Here is an 18846-nt window from a genome sequence, read left to right as displayed (position 1 = left end):
TATGCATGAAAGATTCTCAGATAATTTAAAATTAATTAATTCACAGTGAATTATAGTATGAATTTTCCTTACCTTAGCGCCTGAACAAGAATTAGATCAGTGAAGTCATGCAATTCGACAAAAGCTTGTAAAACTTGCTCGTTAAAATCATTTTTTTCTCCTAAATAATCACCAATAGCAGTCTTATTCAATCCTTCGCCTTTGTGTAAGAACTGAGCAACACTTTCAGCTGTATTCTGTAATAATTCTTTCTCTATCAAATATTCGATACCTTTTTTAGGGTCCATGTTAAACTTTTTTCGTCCTATTGACATCATTTTAGTTTTGTTGCTGCTTTTACCCTCTTCGCCCGAATAAAGGGATTCCACTTCAGACACAACCTCGCAGAGATCATCTTTGAGTTGCTGTAAAGAAAATTTATTAGAAAGGATGTAATTTTTAAACATAAAGTTGATATTTTTATTATAGACTTGCAGCGATTATGTATAACTAGAATAAAACATCCGGCATATGTTCGGGTTCTTGCTCCTCTCATTACACTTTCAATTATATTATAGTAAAGATTTAGGTCTATATAATTGAACGAAAATAAAAGTTCTCATATTGTAGTAGTATTTCGAAAATTGGTATTAATATAATTATTGGAGTAATAATATTATTAATAAAACTTAATGCCACATCTACTTTCTTTCCTCTATAATAATTACAACATTGAGTTCCTTATTTTTTAGAAGTCATTCTTTCTTTGGGGTTAGTTTTAAGTATGATAGCAGTCGATAATACCGTTACTATTGATATAGATAGAAAAAGTTATTAGCAAAAACTATAGACAGATCTCTGGAAAATATCCTCACGGGAGCTCATAGCTGCGTTACAAAACAAACTTATATATGCGATACTACGTATATATCGTCATATATAGTTTTTGTCTAAAATCCTTGTTCTTACAATATTTGAAAAGAATGGAACATTTTTATATTTAAATCGCTATGAAATGAACACCCTGTATAGGAATAAGTAGTAAATAAATGATTATTTATTTTGTGTAATATCTTAAAGGATATTGTCTAGTTTTCAAACAGCTTGTAACGGAAATCGTCGACATATATACGCAGGATGAGCTTAAAAGTGGGCCCAGTATTTTCTAAATATTTTTGAAAGGTTCCTGTATTAGTTTTTTTTATTATATTTGATATGTCGATCTATTTTGTGACGCAGTTTTATACCCAAATTTATTATTTTCAAGTTTCTTCAAGCTCAAGAAATATTTCGTTTATAGAAACAAATATTTAATGAACGTAACCATAAATAAATTATTTCGGAAAATGATGAAATTACGCACAGGGAATGCTACACAATAATAAAGGGGGATAATAAGTGCAATTTAAAAAAAAATAATATACAGGCAGAACCATTTTAAAAAACTTTGTACGTTTTATAGTTCACTTACTACCTAAAATAAACATTGACTTATTTACTAGTCATTCATATAAAGTATTTGTTTCGTAGAGTTATCGATATAAAACTAGTCATATCTTTTTGATCCCTTTTTGAAACCCTATAATTTGGAGAAACTACAAGAAATTGAAGACAGTTGAGATATCGAAGTATTTACAAATAATTTTAGAAAAGTTTCAACAAGAGAATTGGCAACATTCAAATACTGGATCCATGACTACACTCCTAAAACTTGCTCCGGTCTGATCGATTGGAAAAATGATGAGATGACCGTGAACGTTAACAATATTATGCATATTGCTTGAAGACGTGAAGGAAGAAATTAAAAACAAGCGACAGCAAATGAAGAAAATTTTTTTTCATCAGAGCAACGCTCATTTCCACACAATATCCATCATATCTGGTCCATGACTACTTTTTCATAACCTTAAAGTGAGTATGGAAAGAAATATCGAAAATAAAGTTGACAAATGTATAGTGATGCCAATTAAACACTCCTTACTTCTATGATAAAGTATCAGAAGTCATGAGTATCATGTTAAAAATAATCGTCATCGTCATTAAAACAAAACGATACACGTTCAAATTAATCTACTGTCTAAAAAGTAGTCGGGACACTGTAACGTTTTCCGTCAAATATTTTTTTAATTAATTATAATGATACATCAGTCACTACCAATTTAGTAAAATTCTATCTACGTAGAAAAAATAAGTATTTAAATTCTTTATTCCCGCTTCACCACCTGTTAGAGGCAAGGGTACAAAATATAACGTATCATTTCCACGACTACATCACCACCAAGCGCTGAACTTGTAGAGTTGCCACCAACTAGTATTCTACAGTCTCAGTATCTTAGTTCTAGCATATAGAAGTCCAAAATTGTTTATACAGTAACAAATTAACTATTAAATTACAAATATTAGATCTCGTACATGTGGCATCATTTAAATATGCACCCAACACTTCTGAAAACATCACAAAAACATTTCCGAATTTCAAATTGTCAAAAGATAGAAATTAACTGTTTAATTATTAATTACATAACAACAAATTAAGTGGAATCTGATTGTAAGAGATGATAATTATGTTAATATTAAGTGATAAAACTAAGCTACCAAGCACATATTATCACTAGGACTATTATCTTATTTTTCTAAAATCATATCATTATTTAGTTATTAAATATACAATGCGGTCCAAATTTCAGCTTTATTGTGTACTATGCGAAAAAAATATTTACAAATTTACAATATGAAAATATTATCCCCCTCTAGCACGCCCTCGAAAGTTTTAAATAAGAAAGGGATCTTGTGGCACCTTGTTGGAAAGGGATTTTAGTCCTCTGTCTAGCAATATGAAGTTTTTTTGAAATTTGGTGCAATCATAACTAAGTAAATTAATTTTTGAGATGAAAAATTTTGATAATATCTCTATCAGAAAACTTTACGTAGAATGAAGATAATGGTGTCGCATATTATTTAGAATGTATTTTTCAATGAAATTGAATGTTCAAGGTTACTACCATTCACTTCTTTACAATAACCGAGGGAATTTTAGAATGCTCGTACATTTTGTAACACCTCAGTGGTTATTTTGTTAATTTCTTCCGTTATGGTAACTTATAAATCAGCAATATTGTCTGATCTATCAAAATATACTTTAGTATAGGGGGGGAGTCAAATTTGAGGTTCTAGCCGGCCTATCGATCGTTCCACGTCTGCCAATCCACCTATTGGGAAAAACCTCGTTTGAATAATTTCTCAACTGTACGTGCGGTAGAGCTCTGTCTTGTTGGTAATACCTAAATAGATCGATTAACATCAGGAAAAAGTCTTTGAAATGTAGGCACTAAGAAGTTGATACAAAATCTAGATGTTTAGCATAGCAGATACGAAAATACCTGATTATTTCTATATATATTTTAGTAGAAATGACAATATTGCTGATTTAAAAGTTAGGATAACGGAAGAAGGTCATACAAATTGTTGTACGCCTCGGTTATTGTCAAGAAGTTTTAGGAAGTATTTAAATTTTAAAAAAAATATATTGATGAGCACAGGACTAAAATTCCTTTTCAACAAGGTGCTAAACGACCCCCTTTCTTATTTAAAATCGTGTGCCTATAATTCAGAGGGGGTGTTGTAGGGGGATAGTATTTTCATACTGTAAATTGACAATTTAAGAATAAAAATCGACTTGTTTCAGATTTTTTTCACATAGTACATAATAATGCTGTTCGTGATACCATACGTTGGCCTATTTTAATTCTGTATATTTAGGCGAGTGGTTTGACATTTTATGAGCCAATTTAAAACATTTATTATGCATGAAAAAACTCGTCATGTTAATGATTTATATTATTTTTTCTTCTCTTCATATCCGTTACGGATGTTGCCTATCGTTCATGCTATTTTTATTCCTTTACAGTGGCACAAAGCTAATCACTATATATTAAATGTATGTGGTAGAAACATCAGTGCGAATCGATATGCCGAAAGCTAACATACAGGGTGTTCCGGGACTTGATGCAAAAAATTCATTCAGTCATTACAGTTTTTTTTGTTTTTATTTGATAAGATGTAGGTTTACCAACCAAATTTTTCTGCATTTCAATTTTTTTCCTTATGTAAGTAACACGATGTTCGACAAAATGTAGTTCAAGTGAAAGAAAGAAATGTTTGATTATGTTTTAATACCTCTTGTAAGTTTTTTGAATAAATAATTTGAATAAAAAAGTAAAAAAAAGTACGATTCTAGTGTTTCCTATTTTTTGTTAGCATAAAAATGATATCTATATTTGGTTTTATCAAATACAAATTAATATCACAAATTTTCGAAAAATGTCATCCGAAAGCATGTTTAATATTTGTTTCCTCTCATAACTATGACCTAAACTATACACATTTTATGATTTTAAGTCAACTTTTGTGTTAATCCGTGTTACGACTCTCAGTTTTTTTTTTTTTTCGAAACATACATGCTAACACCAATTACTACCATAAAGAAAATTCAGAACCAGAAATGTCAGAAGTAACATTAGCCCAACTAAGTGATGCTCTACGGGAAAAGAAAAATAATAACAACAGTCGGTGAAGATGAAATTGGACTTGTAGGTAAGCAGGTCTACATAAAAGTATTGGCAAACTTTTTAACGCCTGCCTACTTAGTGGTATAACTCCATCTTAATAGGATCGAGCCATTATATTTATCATTCGTAAAGAATCACTAATAAATTAGATCGATACCAACCTTGCACACAAGTGGGCATAATTGAGCAACGACAGACTCTAAAAGACACTCATAGAAAGTTGTGTGGAATATAACCACCCAGCCTTCCTGGTTCTACTCAACAAATGACAACGAAAAGGCATTCAATATTATGAATCAAAAGGAAATGATGCATGTCCTTAGTGCTGTATTGCCCACAGGCATACAACTATAATTAAAAACATATGTAGTAAGGTAACTACTCGTGTAAAAATACATGAAACCAAGCAAGATATCCGCATTGAATGAGGAGTACGACCGAATGGCAGAAAATTTCATGGCGCTCTTGTTCAAAAGAGTGGATTCCAAAAAATGGACATAAACATCTGCAGCGAAAAATTAAATGACCTAAGATTAGGTGACGCCATCGTCAGAATCACAGAGCATACCTATGAAAACTACGGAGTGCATTGGAAGCAGTGGGGCTTAACATAAAAACAAAAAGAACGGAATTTATGACCAAACTCATTATAAGCGAACGCATGTCGTTGAGTGGAACCTTTATAAAGCAAGCCAGCTCGTATGAATATTTAGGGTATGAAATCCGCAGACCTGTGAGATAAAACGTAGCGTATTTGTACTGGCATAGAATCTCTGGTGTGTGGAAATGAAGGGAAAATATTTTTATGTTAGTTTAAGAAATCATGGACCGCACTACGTATCAACCCTGTGAAAAGAATGCGGTAATTGGCATTTGATATGAAATGAGCCTAAACGTAATCTGACGATGACCGAAAATATACCTTCAGATCCTGAAGTTCCGTGTTCAACTGTAAATATATCGCAGAATCTTGCCTAAATCGGCACGAAGCAAAAGAATTTTATTTGCGTAATAAAGTTCCGGAAAATCTAAATAGTTTCCTAATATGACAATTTCGCAGGTAGGGAGAAAAAATATCTTTGGCTTAGTCCATTGATTCTTAACAAACTTTAATGCATCTTCATACATATAAATTCATCACACCAACCATGAGAGAAGAAAGATCCAATAGTCTTGGGGAAAGAAGCAAAACCTTTATTTTTAATTGTTATTTTAAACATCCAACAATTCAAATCTTCAAATTTGGACCGTTGGATGTTTAGTGTAAAATATTACACAATTATTAAATAAAATCAATGTACCTCTTTTAAACACATTATTACAAATTTATGAATATACAAGGTGGTAAAGTTAAGACTGGACAACACTTTATAAACAGGTACATGCGAGTAAACATTTATTTTAGAGAAAGCCACCCTGTGGCAACTTATTGTTATTGCTTTCAGTTAGGTAATTTGCTTTGCCGGTTAAACGAATGAACTATAATAATAAATATATAATAAAGCGTCAAGCAATAAAATCAAATAAAATTAAGCAACAAAACAAAAATGCTTAACAGTTTGTGACATAAGCTTACCCCATCTGAACAAATACAGCAATGTTGAAGTAGATTGTGAATTATAAAAGAAGCGCACACACGTGCACACGAACACATGGAAGTAGAACAATACCAGCACTATGAAAAATAAAAAATAAATACACTAAGGGGACAAATGCATTTATGGCATATCAAAGTGTAAATGTACGATATAATATGTATGTAAAATACTTGTACTTGCAACTTTGACTACCTGCAAATGTAACACGTGATAAAAATGGCTTTTGACGACAGTCCATTCGCCAGCTAATATAGAATGACTCAATTATTATATTTATGCATCAATTCTTTATATATTTCTGTTCTTATACAGGATGGCCGAATGGAAATAGAATCAGAGCCATTTTAAAAATTGCAAACTTAAAAAATAAAGACTCACATAAAATTTCATCAAAATATTTCCTATATTTTAATTTTAGCATATTTAACAATTTTACAAAGTAACAATATTTTAAATAATATGCATAAAGTGACGATAAATTACGGAACAAATTCAAATTTTGCCAACAGTAATTTCAGATAAGAATCCTCAATTTCAAATGCTGATTTTTGTAATAAGGTGGGATAAAACGATGAGTTATGACACAGTGACGTTTTTTCAAATTCAAATTTGGCTATGGTAATACCTCATATGGCAAACCGCGCAATTTGAGGTTACAAAAAGTATGAAGGCTGTTCCAGATAATACTAAGATTGTTTTTCTTCGTTCCAAAATGGCATAGGAATGAGAATGGAACTTTTAGAGATGAAAAATAAGATATTTGAGCTGGGACTACACTTTAAAGATATTGAGACTGACGGTTTCCCAAAAATTTCGCGAGAAATAATCATTATTCTGAGTAGTTTCAAGTTTGTTTTCAATTTATTATTTTATATTCAACTAATATGCCACTGTCACCCAAATTTCGAGAGACTACTATTATATGGGTTGTTCCAGTTTTTTTCTAGATTTTGTTGGTGTTCTGGTTTTGTTCTACTTTGTTCCAGACCGTCATAGACACTGCATTTTCGAGACATAGTTTTGCACGAACCTCGTATAAACAAGGACACCTGCGAACGTCGTGTCAGCACGCTTTTGTAAAGTCTGACGAAAGTGACTCTTCTTGTTTTAGTATCGTTCGCTGACCAGAATTTAGTACAGTTACCAGGAAAATCAGAATTGAAGAAAAAACTGTAAATGCTTTTAAATGAATTTTTATATGTATTTAAGAAAGCGTTGAACCTTTAATTTGGGGAATTCCATTAATATCTTGAACAAAAGATTGACTTAATTGATTTAAATAAATTTTTTCTTTTCCCACAACTATACAAAGAAAAATTATCACTTTCAAAAAATAACTAAACAGATTATAATGTTTTTATTTTTACACTGCTTATTATAATAATTAATTGAACATTTTCATTGTAACGAAAGCAGCTAAACAAAACGGATATTATACACTGCGGTCCATATGTATGGAATAAATTCAATCGTAGCGTTATTATGTACTAAGTGGAAAAAACCTGTCGCATAGTATTTATAATGTACTTTTCAATGTATTTTACAATTAAATTAAATGTTCAAAATGACCACCATTCACTTCTTGACAATAAATGTGGCGATTTTGGATATCTAACTTTCATTTCTGCAATATTGTCTGGTCTATTAAAATATACTTTAAAAATAATCAGGTATTTTCGTATCTGTTCTGCTAAATATCAGGAAAAAATCTTTGAAGATACAAAAATATTAGTCAACAATTGATATGAATTTAGTAGGTGCTGTCATTTAGATAGATAGATGAAAGTTACTAAAAGACGTCAGTATAATATTTGTGCGCGTATTAAATTTAATTATGGCTCATTTGTCCAAGATTCAAAGAATAGACATTTTAATGATGATTGGTTGTGGCTCAAGAGAATGTTTGTGAAATGTTTAATAATACATACCCAGGTCCACACGTTTCTCATTCTACAGTTAGCAAAATTGAAAAAAAGTTTCGTGAAACTGAACAAGTAAGAAATCCGCATAAGACAGCTCAAGAACTTGCCGCCGTCAATGATACCACCCTTACAAAATTAATTTTTTTCAGGAGTTAATGAAGATGATCCTAATAGAAGGCAAGAATTCTGTGAATTGATGGTGGACAGAATGAACGCAGATTTGCAGTTCACAAACAAAATAGTTTCTTCTGTAATATGATTCTGACTATCATGCAAGGCATGTGGATTCCGAAAATACGAATAATGTGATTGGAGGTCAAGCCGTGGATTCCGAAGTGGAATTCAATATTCAATAGAAACTAATATATTATCAGATAGTTGTGGAGAAACTTTTAGAATGAAATATTTAAGAAAAATGTAGAACAAACGATGTCGCAGAAAAGCGCTAATAGCTCGAAATTAAATTTTCTGGAAACTATTTCTTTCAACCGAGCAGTACTGGAAAAGCCTCTTAAAATCTAGGACAACTGACAACAACCCATATAATCGCGATTTCTCGAAATTGAGGTGGCAGTGGAATATTACATAATATAATAATGAAAAAATATAATATTAAAATAATTTTCGTAAAATTTAAAAGTAATAATTTTTTTTTCGGAAATCAAATTCAAAAATGCGGTACCATTATAAATATAGTTTTTTCCCCAAATTTTAAAGTTTTATTCCTAGCCCTATGCCATTTTGGAACACAGTACAACAAACCTAGAACAATCTTCAAAATTTTTGTAACTGCAAAATTAGTTGTCAATTTGCGGGTCTCTGAATAAAGTGTCATACTAATGCTTATAGAGAGAAAATATGTAATTTAATTTATTCGGGGCAATAATAATTTAACACATAATATATAATATTTAATTGGATGCTCAAAACGTCATCTATCGGTTTGTTCGCTATAAGAAAATCAACTAACATATTCTCCTTGTACGTTAGTATGTAAATCTTCCGGAATAATTCTATAGCTTCATCTTTAATTCTTTGTTGGAATATCTGTAGATTTTGCGGTTCATCTACATAAACTTCTAATGTTAAATAACCCTATACAAAAAATTTGGAACTGTTAGATAAGATCTTGGGGTCACTCTGTTGTTCCTTGTATATCAATCCACCGCCCAAGAAATAAGTGGTTTAAAAACTCGCGAAAATCAAGTGCATAAAGCGAGGTTATCTGGTAAATTAAGATTGATGGCGTTTGGGAATATTTTTGAATAACTGTATAATTTCTGTTCGCATAAATTGTAGATAACGTTTTCTTGGAAGAATTCCTTCGAGAAATAAGCATCAATAATTGCTCCTCCGATTATACCCAACCAAACACTAATTTTTAATGTTAAGTATTACCTTTAGTCATCTAGCGACGACTATTCTTAATTAACTGTTTTCAATTCTGACAAGTGACTGAACTATTTAGGCAAAATGTAATCTGATCAGAAAACATTATTTGTTTAGCTTGCCCGATATGGCACCTCGGATTCCCATTTATTCCATTCGCTATATTTTTTTAGTGGCAGAAATTTTGATGTCTAACATACTATCTCGTTCAGATGTTGATAACAAAAGTGTTTATGGAAAACAAAAACTTTTCGTTTAGTTTTGATTCAAAAAAACATCACTTTTCGATCTATCTTTTTGCTTCGTTCGTACATCAACTTTTTATTAAGATGTGCTTTAAAAACGTGTTTTGTAGTTTTTTTTTAAATTAATTTATTTTTTTCTCACTTGTTAGATTCATATGCTATGAAAGCGCGTTTCTTGTTTTTTTGAATTATATTTATTTTCCACTGTTCGATTTATTGTCAAAAATAATTATTTTTCCAAGTTCCAGTCATTAGTTTTGTAAATCTCTTAACACTTACGGTGTAATACTGATGCAGGTAGTATAGTAAATCTGCAACAGAGGACAGGCGGTTGGAAAATTTGTTTCGATGTAAAAAGAAAATTTTGTCGAGATGTCTAAAAAATTTTTTTGGATTTTAACCCACGACCGGCGAGTCCGGAGGTTGACGCCTTAGTCCGCTTGGTTAACGAACGCAATTAAAGTGGTGGGATATACTAACAGTAATAAGTCACAGAGGAGTGTTACAAACGATAAAACAACCTCACAAACCCACATGCAGGTGAAGCTAATATAAGCATGTTAAGCTGAAAATTAAAAGAAATCAAGTATGAGACATATATTCTTCAGAATAATACGTATCAGACAAATATTGCATTCTTATAGGCAATACAGAGTTAACCAGAAACTATTACCTAGGCAGATGCTCTTCCGAGCTGTCCAACATAATCCCACCAAGAGAAGAAATTGCAAGACCTACTCGACTGACTGACAGATATCAATTTATCGGGATTCTTTCCTTTGGAGAAGTGCAATCCTATGGAATCAGCTACCAAGGCAAGTCTTTCCCTAACACTACAACCTACAGAAATTGAAGATCAATACTCAAAGACATCTTTACACGACAGACACCACTCGTACTACTCGGGGTTTACCTTCTTGCTTCTCACATAAAAAAATGCAGTTATCCAAAATATAGGGTGTTTTAATTTTTTCAAAAAATTGAATTTTTCAACTTGAAAATAATAGTTTAGTGTTCAACTGTTCAACTATATATACATTCACATATATTTTTAAGGAGTTCAATGGTTTCAGAATTCATAGATATTTTATAACCTGAATGCGTGACAAAACATAATGGGAGAGAAATTGAGTGTCTATGCAACACTTACTTCGTTTCCAACCAAGACGTTGGTGTGGTGGAGGTGGAGGAGGTAAGTGGAGGCGTTGATGTTTCGTTGTGTAACAATCAAGAGCATAATCTATCGACTAGTTTCGACCAAGTTAGGTCTCGTAAGGACACCGAGAGAGGTTATAGACTCAAATGACAGAAAGTTTTCTGAGGTTGCTCACAGATGGCGTTAGATTACAAAACGAATAAATTTAAAACATGATTATGTTTAGCTCTTTGTTTAATTGCCTTAAATTCACGAATTTGAAAAATAATTATTATTTAAACACTTAAATTTACGTGAAAGTACGATAATATACAGTATATTGGAACTGGTTCATAATTTCATAAAACGATGGATTTTATTGAAAAAAGCATTCAAATCTTTTTTGTAGAGCGTTAAATTTTTTAAAGGAAATATTTTTAGCTACATTTGTTTCAGTGGAAAAAAAACTAACTGCAAAAATTACTTGTTATTTGAATGGAAAATTTATTGGGCACCGGTTAATGTGAATATTAAGGGCTGGTTTGGGTTTGATATTTTTTTTTAGGTTGTGAGAATTTGAGGAGCGTTTGCAGACCAAAACCTAATTTGGGAAATAACTTACACCTTAATATACAATGTTTCTTAAGTTTGTAAAGCGAAAATTTTTGCAGTTAATCGAGAAGTACAAGAAATAAGTTTAGACGTTCCAAATACATTATTTTCAACACTGAATAAAAAGAGGAAAAGACAAAAAACACATTTATGCTAATATTTAAAAAACAAAGAATATTTTTTAAATTTTTACATTCACCCAATGTAAAACGTTAGTTTTAGTTTTTTGGTTAAGTAAAATATTTTATTCACAATTGTTACTTCCGATAAGGACAATGGGTTCCAATTATTAAATTAGTGTATTGTCAACGGTCTTTGTGTGTATGTAAGTATAGTTTATGGTGTCATATACACTGCGATTCAAAAAATCTTTTGTGTCTCCTTTTCTTGCCGCGGCAGCGGGGATGCTCAATATCTTCAACTGATCTATTAACCCTTTGCACTTGTGTATATGTCTTTTGTGATTACAATGTATTCGGACTACTGACTCATCTATTTATCTATCTACTCGGATTCTTTTAAATGCGCAAAAATTGCATAGTACACTTGGTAGAAAACAAAATAAAAATCTGGAGAATTTTCCATGTTTTAGAAAAGTAGCAAAAATCGCTCAATGTCCAAAACTATAGAAATTTCTTTTTAAAAATAATACTTTTTGTTCAAATTATACTACAAATATTACAAAGATTTATAATATTATTTACAATAACATGAAAAGTACAAAAAAATAAACAAAAACTTGAAAACACTAAATAAAGAAATAGTTAACAAAAATAATAAATCTTGAGGAGGTCGAAACACAAATAAAATCTAACATTATCTCAATCACTACAATTATTATGAAATAAATTTATACACAAGTTAAAAAAATTTTAGTTTTATAATGTTGTAGCGACTGGTACCGTTCGAAGGAGTCACCAATATATAGTCCACGCTTACGGGTGCAAGTGTCACAAATGTGTCAGTTTCTCGCCTGCCGTTTGTACTTTGCATATCACACAAAACAATGCAGATGTGCATGTGTGCACGGCGCAGTTACGTGAATCACAATCGCAAGACGCACGAGATTAACGAAATCAACAGACAATTAGAACGAACAGAAACGCGCAGATTCATACTCAACAGACGTAAAGGAATTGACCAACAACGCCAACAAATTCTTTGAGCATTTACATCAGATGAGCCAGATGTTGTTTATTACGCTCATTTCAAAGTAGTTATTGGACAATGTGGCATGTTTTCGCATAATTAACAGTAAAAATATAAATATTTTTTTTATGTTTAGATAGCTAACAAGAATTTTAATTTGGAATATATTCGATACTTTAATAAAGACTACTTTATTAACCTAAATAAAGCATACTTCCATTGTCTTCAACGCTTTCGATTATATGTACAGGGTGTCAAACATAAGGTGACCCATATATTTCTCTCAAAACCTGTAAGAGTTATCAAAAAACTTTAATAACAAAAGTTCTTTGTATTCGAAAGAATTTTTAGATTACTGACTTCCAGATTATACAGGGTGTCTTCAGTATCGACATCAACTTTGGAGTTTTAAATGGAACACCCTATATTTTATTGTTTTTTTTATTTAGTGGTAAAAACAAAGATAACTTTCATGAGATCGACCTATTTGATTTCCGCACGGTTTAGGTAATATTTGAGATTATTTGAATTTTTATTGAACAATCATTACATTTGGCAAATTCCGCAAAATCAAAATGAGGCTGGCTGGCATCATTTGCAAAATTAATTTTTAAACACAAAACTGTACCGAATATTTGTGATTTTCTAGCCTATAATCATACTGGGTGTATTTTTTTACTGTAGTTTCGAATTTTGTAAATAACAAAATCTCATTTTTTTCAATGGCACACCCTCTATATTACACCTTTAATAGAACGCGCATAAAAATAATAATATTTTCATACATACATGTCCTATACCTGCATATAATGCTTGTGGAATTATTTGAATTGAAACTGAAAATAATGTAACACACTGAGTATTGCATTTTTTAAAAAAAAATAAATAGAAAATGTTTATCAAAAACAAAAAGCTATAAAAGTATAGTACCCTTAAGCAAATATACCTCAAAAAGCCATATAGAATATAGCTATCTGTAGAAATGGGACATGTGCGTGGCCTGCTAGGAGTTCTGATTTAAGGCCGATGGGTCACTTTAAAAAATAGTGTATACAAAAATAGGTATAATTATACAGCAGAACTGAAAAAAAAATTCGAGAGGAAATTAATTATTTCAATCAAACTGGTGCAGAAAGAGAGACAATCCGAAGTCCTGAGGCAAGGTATACTAACTGCATTGCAGAAAATGGGGGATACATAGAAAATAAATTCTAAAATGTCAGTCTTTAAATATTATTTGGGTCTTTCTTTTGAGTATATTTTATTAATTTTCTGCATTTTCATACTTCAAATCTCTCGTGATGTAGATAAAATGTTTCTTTGAATTATTCCTAATAAAAATATTTGTTTAAGGGTACGATATTTTTATAGCTTTTTATTTTTTATTACCATTTTTTATTTAGTTCTTTCAAGAAATGCAATACTCAGTGTGTCACATTATTTTCAATATAGAATTAGCAAAAAAATGAGAAAAAGTCAAATAAATTCACAAGCATTATATGCAGGTATAGGACATGTATGTATGAAAATATTCTTATTTTTATGCGCGTTCTATTAAAGTTGTAATATAGAGGGTGTGCCATTTAAAAAAAATGAGATTTTGTTATTTACAAAATTCGAAACTCATACATTAAAAAAATACACCAAGTATGATTCTAGACTAAAAAATCAACAAAAATTCAATACAGTTTTGTGTTTAAAATTCATTTTGTAAATGATGCCAGCCAGTCTCTTTTTCGCATTTTGTATAATTTACCAAATGTAATGATTTTTCAATAAAAATTTAAATAACCTCAAATATATCCTAAATATATACTAAATCAAAAAACGCTATAAAACAGGGTGTTCCGTTTAAAATTCCAAAGTTGATATCGATACTGAAGAATTGGGACACCCTGTATAATCTGAAAGTCAATAATCTAAAAATTCCTTCTAATACAAATAACTTTTGCGTTTTTTGAAAACTCTTACAGGTTTTGAGAAAAGTATATGGGTCACCTTGTGTTTCACACCCTGTACACCCTTACACACTTGAAATTGAAATAAAAAAATATTTCCTAGATATAATTTATAAGGCAAAACAACGTTTGCTGGGTCAGCTAGTAAGTTTAGTAAATAGGATTTTTTTTAAATTTATCAAATTAACCAGTAAATTTGCATAATTTCCAGCTCGTAATACTAATTGTGATAAATATGATGACTGCTGATGAAGCCATTTGAATAGAGTACATTTTTTCTAGTTACTTTTCTGAAAGATACTTTTTCGTTGGACACTACGTCGTGAGATACCATAAATTACAATATATTAGATTTTACAAATCAAAAGTCAATAAGTTACATACATTTTTATAGCATGAACGACATCTTAATAAGGGACTGATCACGTTATCTATAATTTTTATATAAAAATGTGCTCAACGAAGGTTTAAGAAAGCAATTCAAAAATATTGTAAATGTACTTAGGATATGACAGACTGGTCAACCCGCTGTGATGATAAGACATGGTATGCCTCTACTATTTCACTATTTCCTCCTCCAGGTATAGTAATCTGCAGTTCTTTAGTTTCTCACACTGCAGGAGGATGTGGATGGAGGTTTCATCATCTGTTTGGAAGAATCTTCACGTTGCATTCTCTACTAAACCTAGAATATTCGTATCTACTAAGGCAGCAATGCCCCGACTAAACTCCTGCTATTTGAAGTTATTCTTACTTAGTTTGATACATTCAAAAGATCTTTGGCTGCAGGCTCCCAACAGTATCATTGCCAATCTTAGCAACTTCTGTATACTATCTCCATAACTGATTTTTTCCCTTTATCCCCCATTATGTATTATTTTTTCTAATATACTGTAGCCGGGCCCACAAAAGGATTCAAGTCCTGCAAAGTGTTTCTACATTAGCAGCTCTGCTATTTCACTTTCTTTCACATCAATGTGCCCCACTAGAGGGTGTACCTTTTATCTGTTTTTCTAGCTCTTGTAACTTATGCAGGCATTCCCGAACTAGCTTGAATCTGAAGACGTTAGAGCTCAAAGCTCTAATGGCTTCTTAGTTGCTACACATTTTTTTTATGTTATAAATAATTTGATAAGTTTTTTGTCAATATTTGTTAATGTTATCACCTGTAGAAGCAACTTTATACTAATAAAGGAATAAATATTGAATAATCATATAGCCAGTCTATTATTCCAAATTATTATAGATAAATTTATACTTTCTTGAACACTGAGTATTTTACATTAAATTTTTCAAAAAGCCAACTTACCTGTATTTCTAGAAGTAGTTCAGTTTTTCTTCTTCTAATTTCTATCAAAATTCGTTGTTGTTCAGGAGTTAAATCTGAAAATTAAACGTCAACCTGTTAACATAATCTAAAAGTCGATTTTCCTAAGGTAATACACAAGTTTTCAAGAAAGCCTGCACCTCCTATGTATGAATTGTGCTTATACAATAAATTACTAAATTAATAGTAAACTTTTATAATTATGAATCTTTATATTTATAACCCAAAATCTAAATAACTACTTCAAATATTTTATAAAACTATTTCGACTAATTACTTTAGAAATTAGTAATGAAGACAACATAGTGAAAATACTATCAATATACCAACCAACTGATGAGGAGATAACTAAAGAAAAAATTGAATTCTAGAACCTGATGAATAGAATATATAAGAGGAAATATATACAGATCAGAAAACTTTCTGGATAAGTAGGAGAGAAAACAAATTTTTGAGTTATTGGAGAACATGGAGAGAAAAAACAATGATGGTTTCAGAAGAATACTGTGAAATGAAAATCTTATATTATCCAACAGCTTTCATCAGCGTAAGGATATTCGCAGGGATACTTGGTGGTGTGGAAATAGATTATGTCCTTGTAGAGAATGATAATAGATTACTAGATAATAGACACTATCCAAATATTTCACTAAAAACAACTAAAACAACAAAAAACAAAAGAAGTAATATAATATATCAAGTGCCTTGTACTAATTGTGACTCTGTCTACATAGGCCAGACATCCCAGTATTTAGAAACTAGACTAAAAGGTCATCAAATACAATATAAAAAATAAAACTGCATTAACAAACCACGAAATATCAGAAAAACATAAATTCAATTAGAAAGATTGAAAAATTCCTCAAATGGAATCTAATATATGAAAAAGAGAATTTTTAGAAATAGTTCACGAATCAGAATCACAGAAAATTGATGACTGCAACATATTTTTTAAATTAAAAACTAAGAAACAAATAAATTCCTATTATTTTATTTTTATTTGGATACTCAAGATGTATGTGATCGGATTAATATAAATAAGCAAATTGTCAGTGTCATTATCATATTGTGATGAAGACTGAAAGAAATAAAATATCTACACGAAAACAAATGCTTTGAAAAAATGTTTACAATTAACAATTTACTAAAAGCAATAAAATCGCTAAAAATGGAGAAAGCTTTGAAGGCCATCAATCAAATTATGTTAGAAAAATTTGAGATAAAAGGTAATACCATTATAGCTGCAAGTATACAACAGAACTTAGAAAAATAAAAATACCAGTAGATTGGTAATGAGAAACAGTATTACAAATCAGGAAATATAAGAGAATGTGTTGAAAAAACTAGTGTTGAGCACAACCTTGAAGATATATGAAAGAAACAAAAGAGGTACAATGTAGATTTTGTACAGGGAAAAGTGTATATAATCAGATTTTTATGTCCAAGCAACTAAGAAAAAACATAAATTATTAAGAAAAACACGTACTTTCCATATATATACTTGGAAAATGCCTTTTATGGGGTTAGTTGAAAGAAATAGTGGAATATTTTAACAGAAAAAGAGGTCAATAAGAAACGTAATCTAGTATGGAAAAATATACATAAAGAGAACATAAATTATGTGAATAAAAATAGTGGAACATATTAAGACCTCTCAGCCAAAGATCGGCTGAAACGAGATGGCTCTAAGCCCTACCCTTTCAAACACATATTAAAAGAAAACCAGAAAAAATCAGACTCTAGAAACTAACATAAGTGAATATGAAAATACAATAACAAACAAAGGGCAATAGTATATAGTAATGGGAACCAAATAAGAACAGAAAAGGTCATAAAGATGCATTTATATACTTAATTAATTTATTTACTAGCAAGAAGGAAAAATTTATCACTATTAGTTCTGATGATTAGTAACTTGTTATTAATAAAGGTAAACAATGACACCAACATTTAATTTTTCACCAAGGTGGTCATAAAATAGCTAATTAAATGTAACTTGTTGATTATGTTAATGGATCACAAATAATTATATTAGTCACCAAATAAACAGGTTGCTAGATATTTTTGTCTCAATTTTGTTGCAATATTTTTATTATAATTTAAATATCATGTATCGTGATTTTATTCAATTATTATCCCACTTTCTGTTGTTTTCTTATCGCCCAAAACAATTGTATATCCAAGTTCACCTTGACAACATCTATATTTTTGTGTTACCCAAGTCTTCAGGAAATTCAATCTTGGAATTTCAACAAAATTGAGTACTTTTTTTCATACCTCAATATCCTTTTATCCGTTTATTCCTGTGAGAAGCTGAAATTTTTAGATTCATTTACCAAATTAAATGATTTTTTTTCGCATATGATATGAAGATGGTATATCATTCCCAACTAGAAGGTTATTCTGTTATGCAAGTTTTGTACGTTTCCTAATAATTATTAAATAAATATTTATTGCGAAATATAATGATATGAAATAAATATTTTTCAATGTTTGTTACCATTTCCTGAAAACTTATGCATATTGTGGAACCATGAGTACATTTGCAAAGTTCTCATAATTCTGGAATGATTGTGCTACAAAACATAGTTAACCTTATACTACACTTTATATATTAATTTTCTCCAATTAGTAGTGGTCTTTATTTATAAGTATTTACATTGAATCATTACTAATACTCATAAACCATACAAATTAAATAAAGAGTAGAGTCAAACTTACCAGCTACATTAAAATTGTCTACGTTATGGTTAGATGTGCCCATCGCATTTAAATTAATTTATAGAGTTCTAATTGAATTCACATGGTTGAAATCATAAAAGTGCAAAAATTCCATATTCGATTTATAAATAACAAATAACACTCATAAGGGTGACATAGGACATCCCGTAAGTAACAACTGACGTTATATTTCTACGTCAATCACAGATATTCGACTACCACGAAATATGACAAATTGACGAT

The 18846-nt window shown here is 30.4% G+C and overlaps 1 protein-coding gene across 2 annotated transcripts in view; it reads right to left on the bottom strand.

Annotated features, from left to right (window-relative positions):
• LOC130449460 (cytohesin-1) overlaps positions 1–18846 on the bottom strand; it is a 27960-nt gene extending 9114 nt beyond the window's left edge. Inside the window, exons 1-4 of one of the 2 annotated variants that reach the window (XM_056787284.1) lie at positions 18604–18835; positions 15865–15938; positions 6124–6222; positions 73–404 (exon numbers count right to left, since the gene is read on the bottom strand). In XM_056787284.1, the coding sequence (XP_056643262.1) occupies positions 73–404; positions 6124–6222; positions 15865–15938; positions 18604–18646 (548 nt within the window). In that variant the 5' untranslated portion in view covers positions 18647–18835. Of the gene's footprint in view, positions 1–72; positions 405–6123; positions 6223–15864; positions 15939–18603 lie in introns of both variants that reach the window. The other variant, XM_056787285.1, reaches the window with a different exon arrangement.

The sequence above is a fragment of the Diorhabda sublineata genome, chromosome 10 (genome assembly GCF_026230105.1).
Source record: "Diorhabda sublineata isolate icDioSubl1.1 chromosome 10, icDioSubl1.1, whole genome shotgun sequence".
Classification (NCBI taxonomy): Eukaryota; Metazoa; Arthropoda; class Insecta; order Coleoptera; family Chrysomelidae; genus Diorhabda; species Diorhabda sublineata.
Note: the sequence above shows the minus strand (reverse complement) of the source record. Positions and strands in the feature narration are given on the sequence as shown.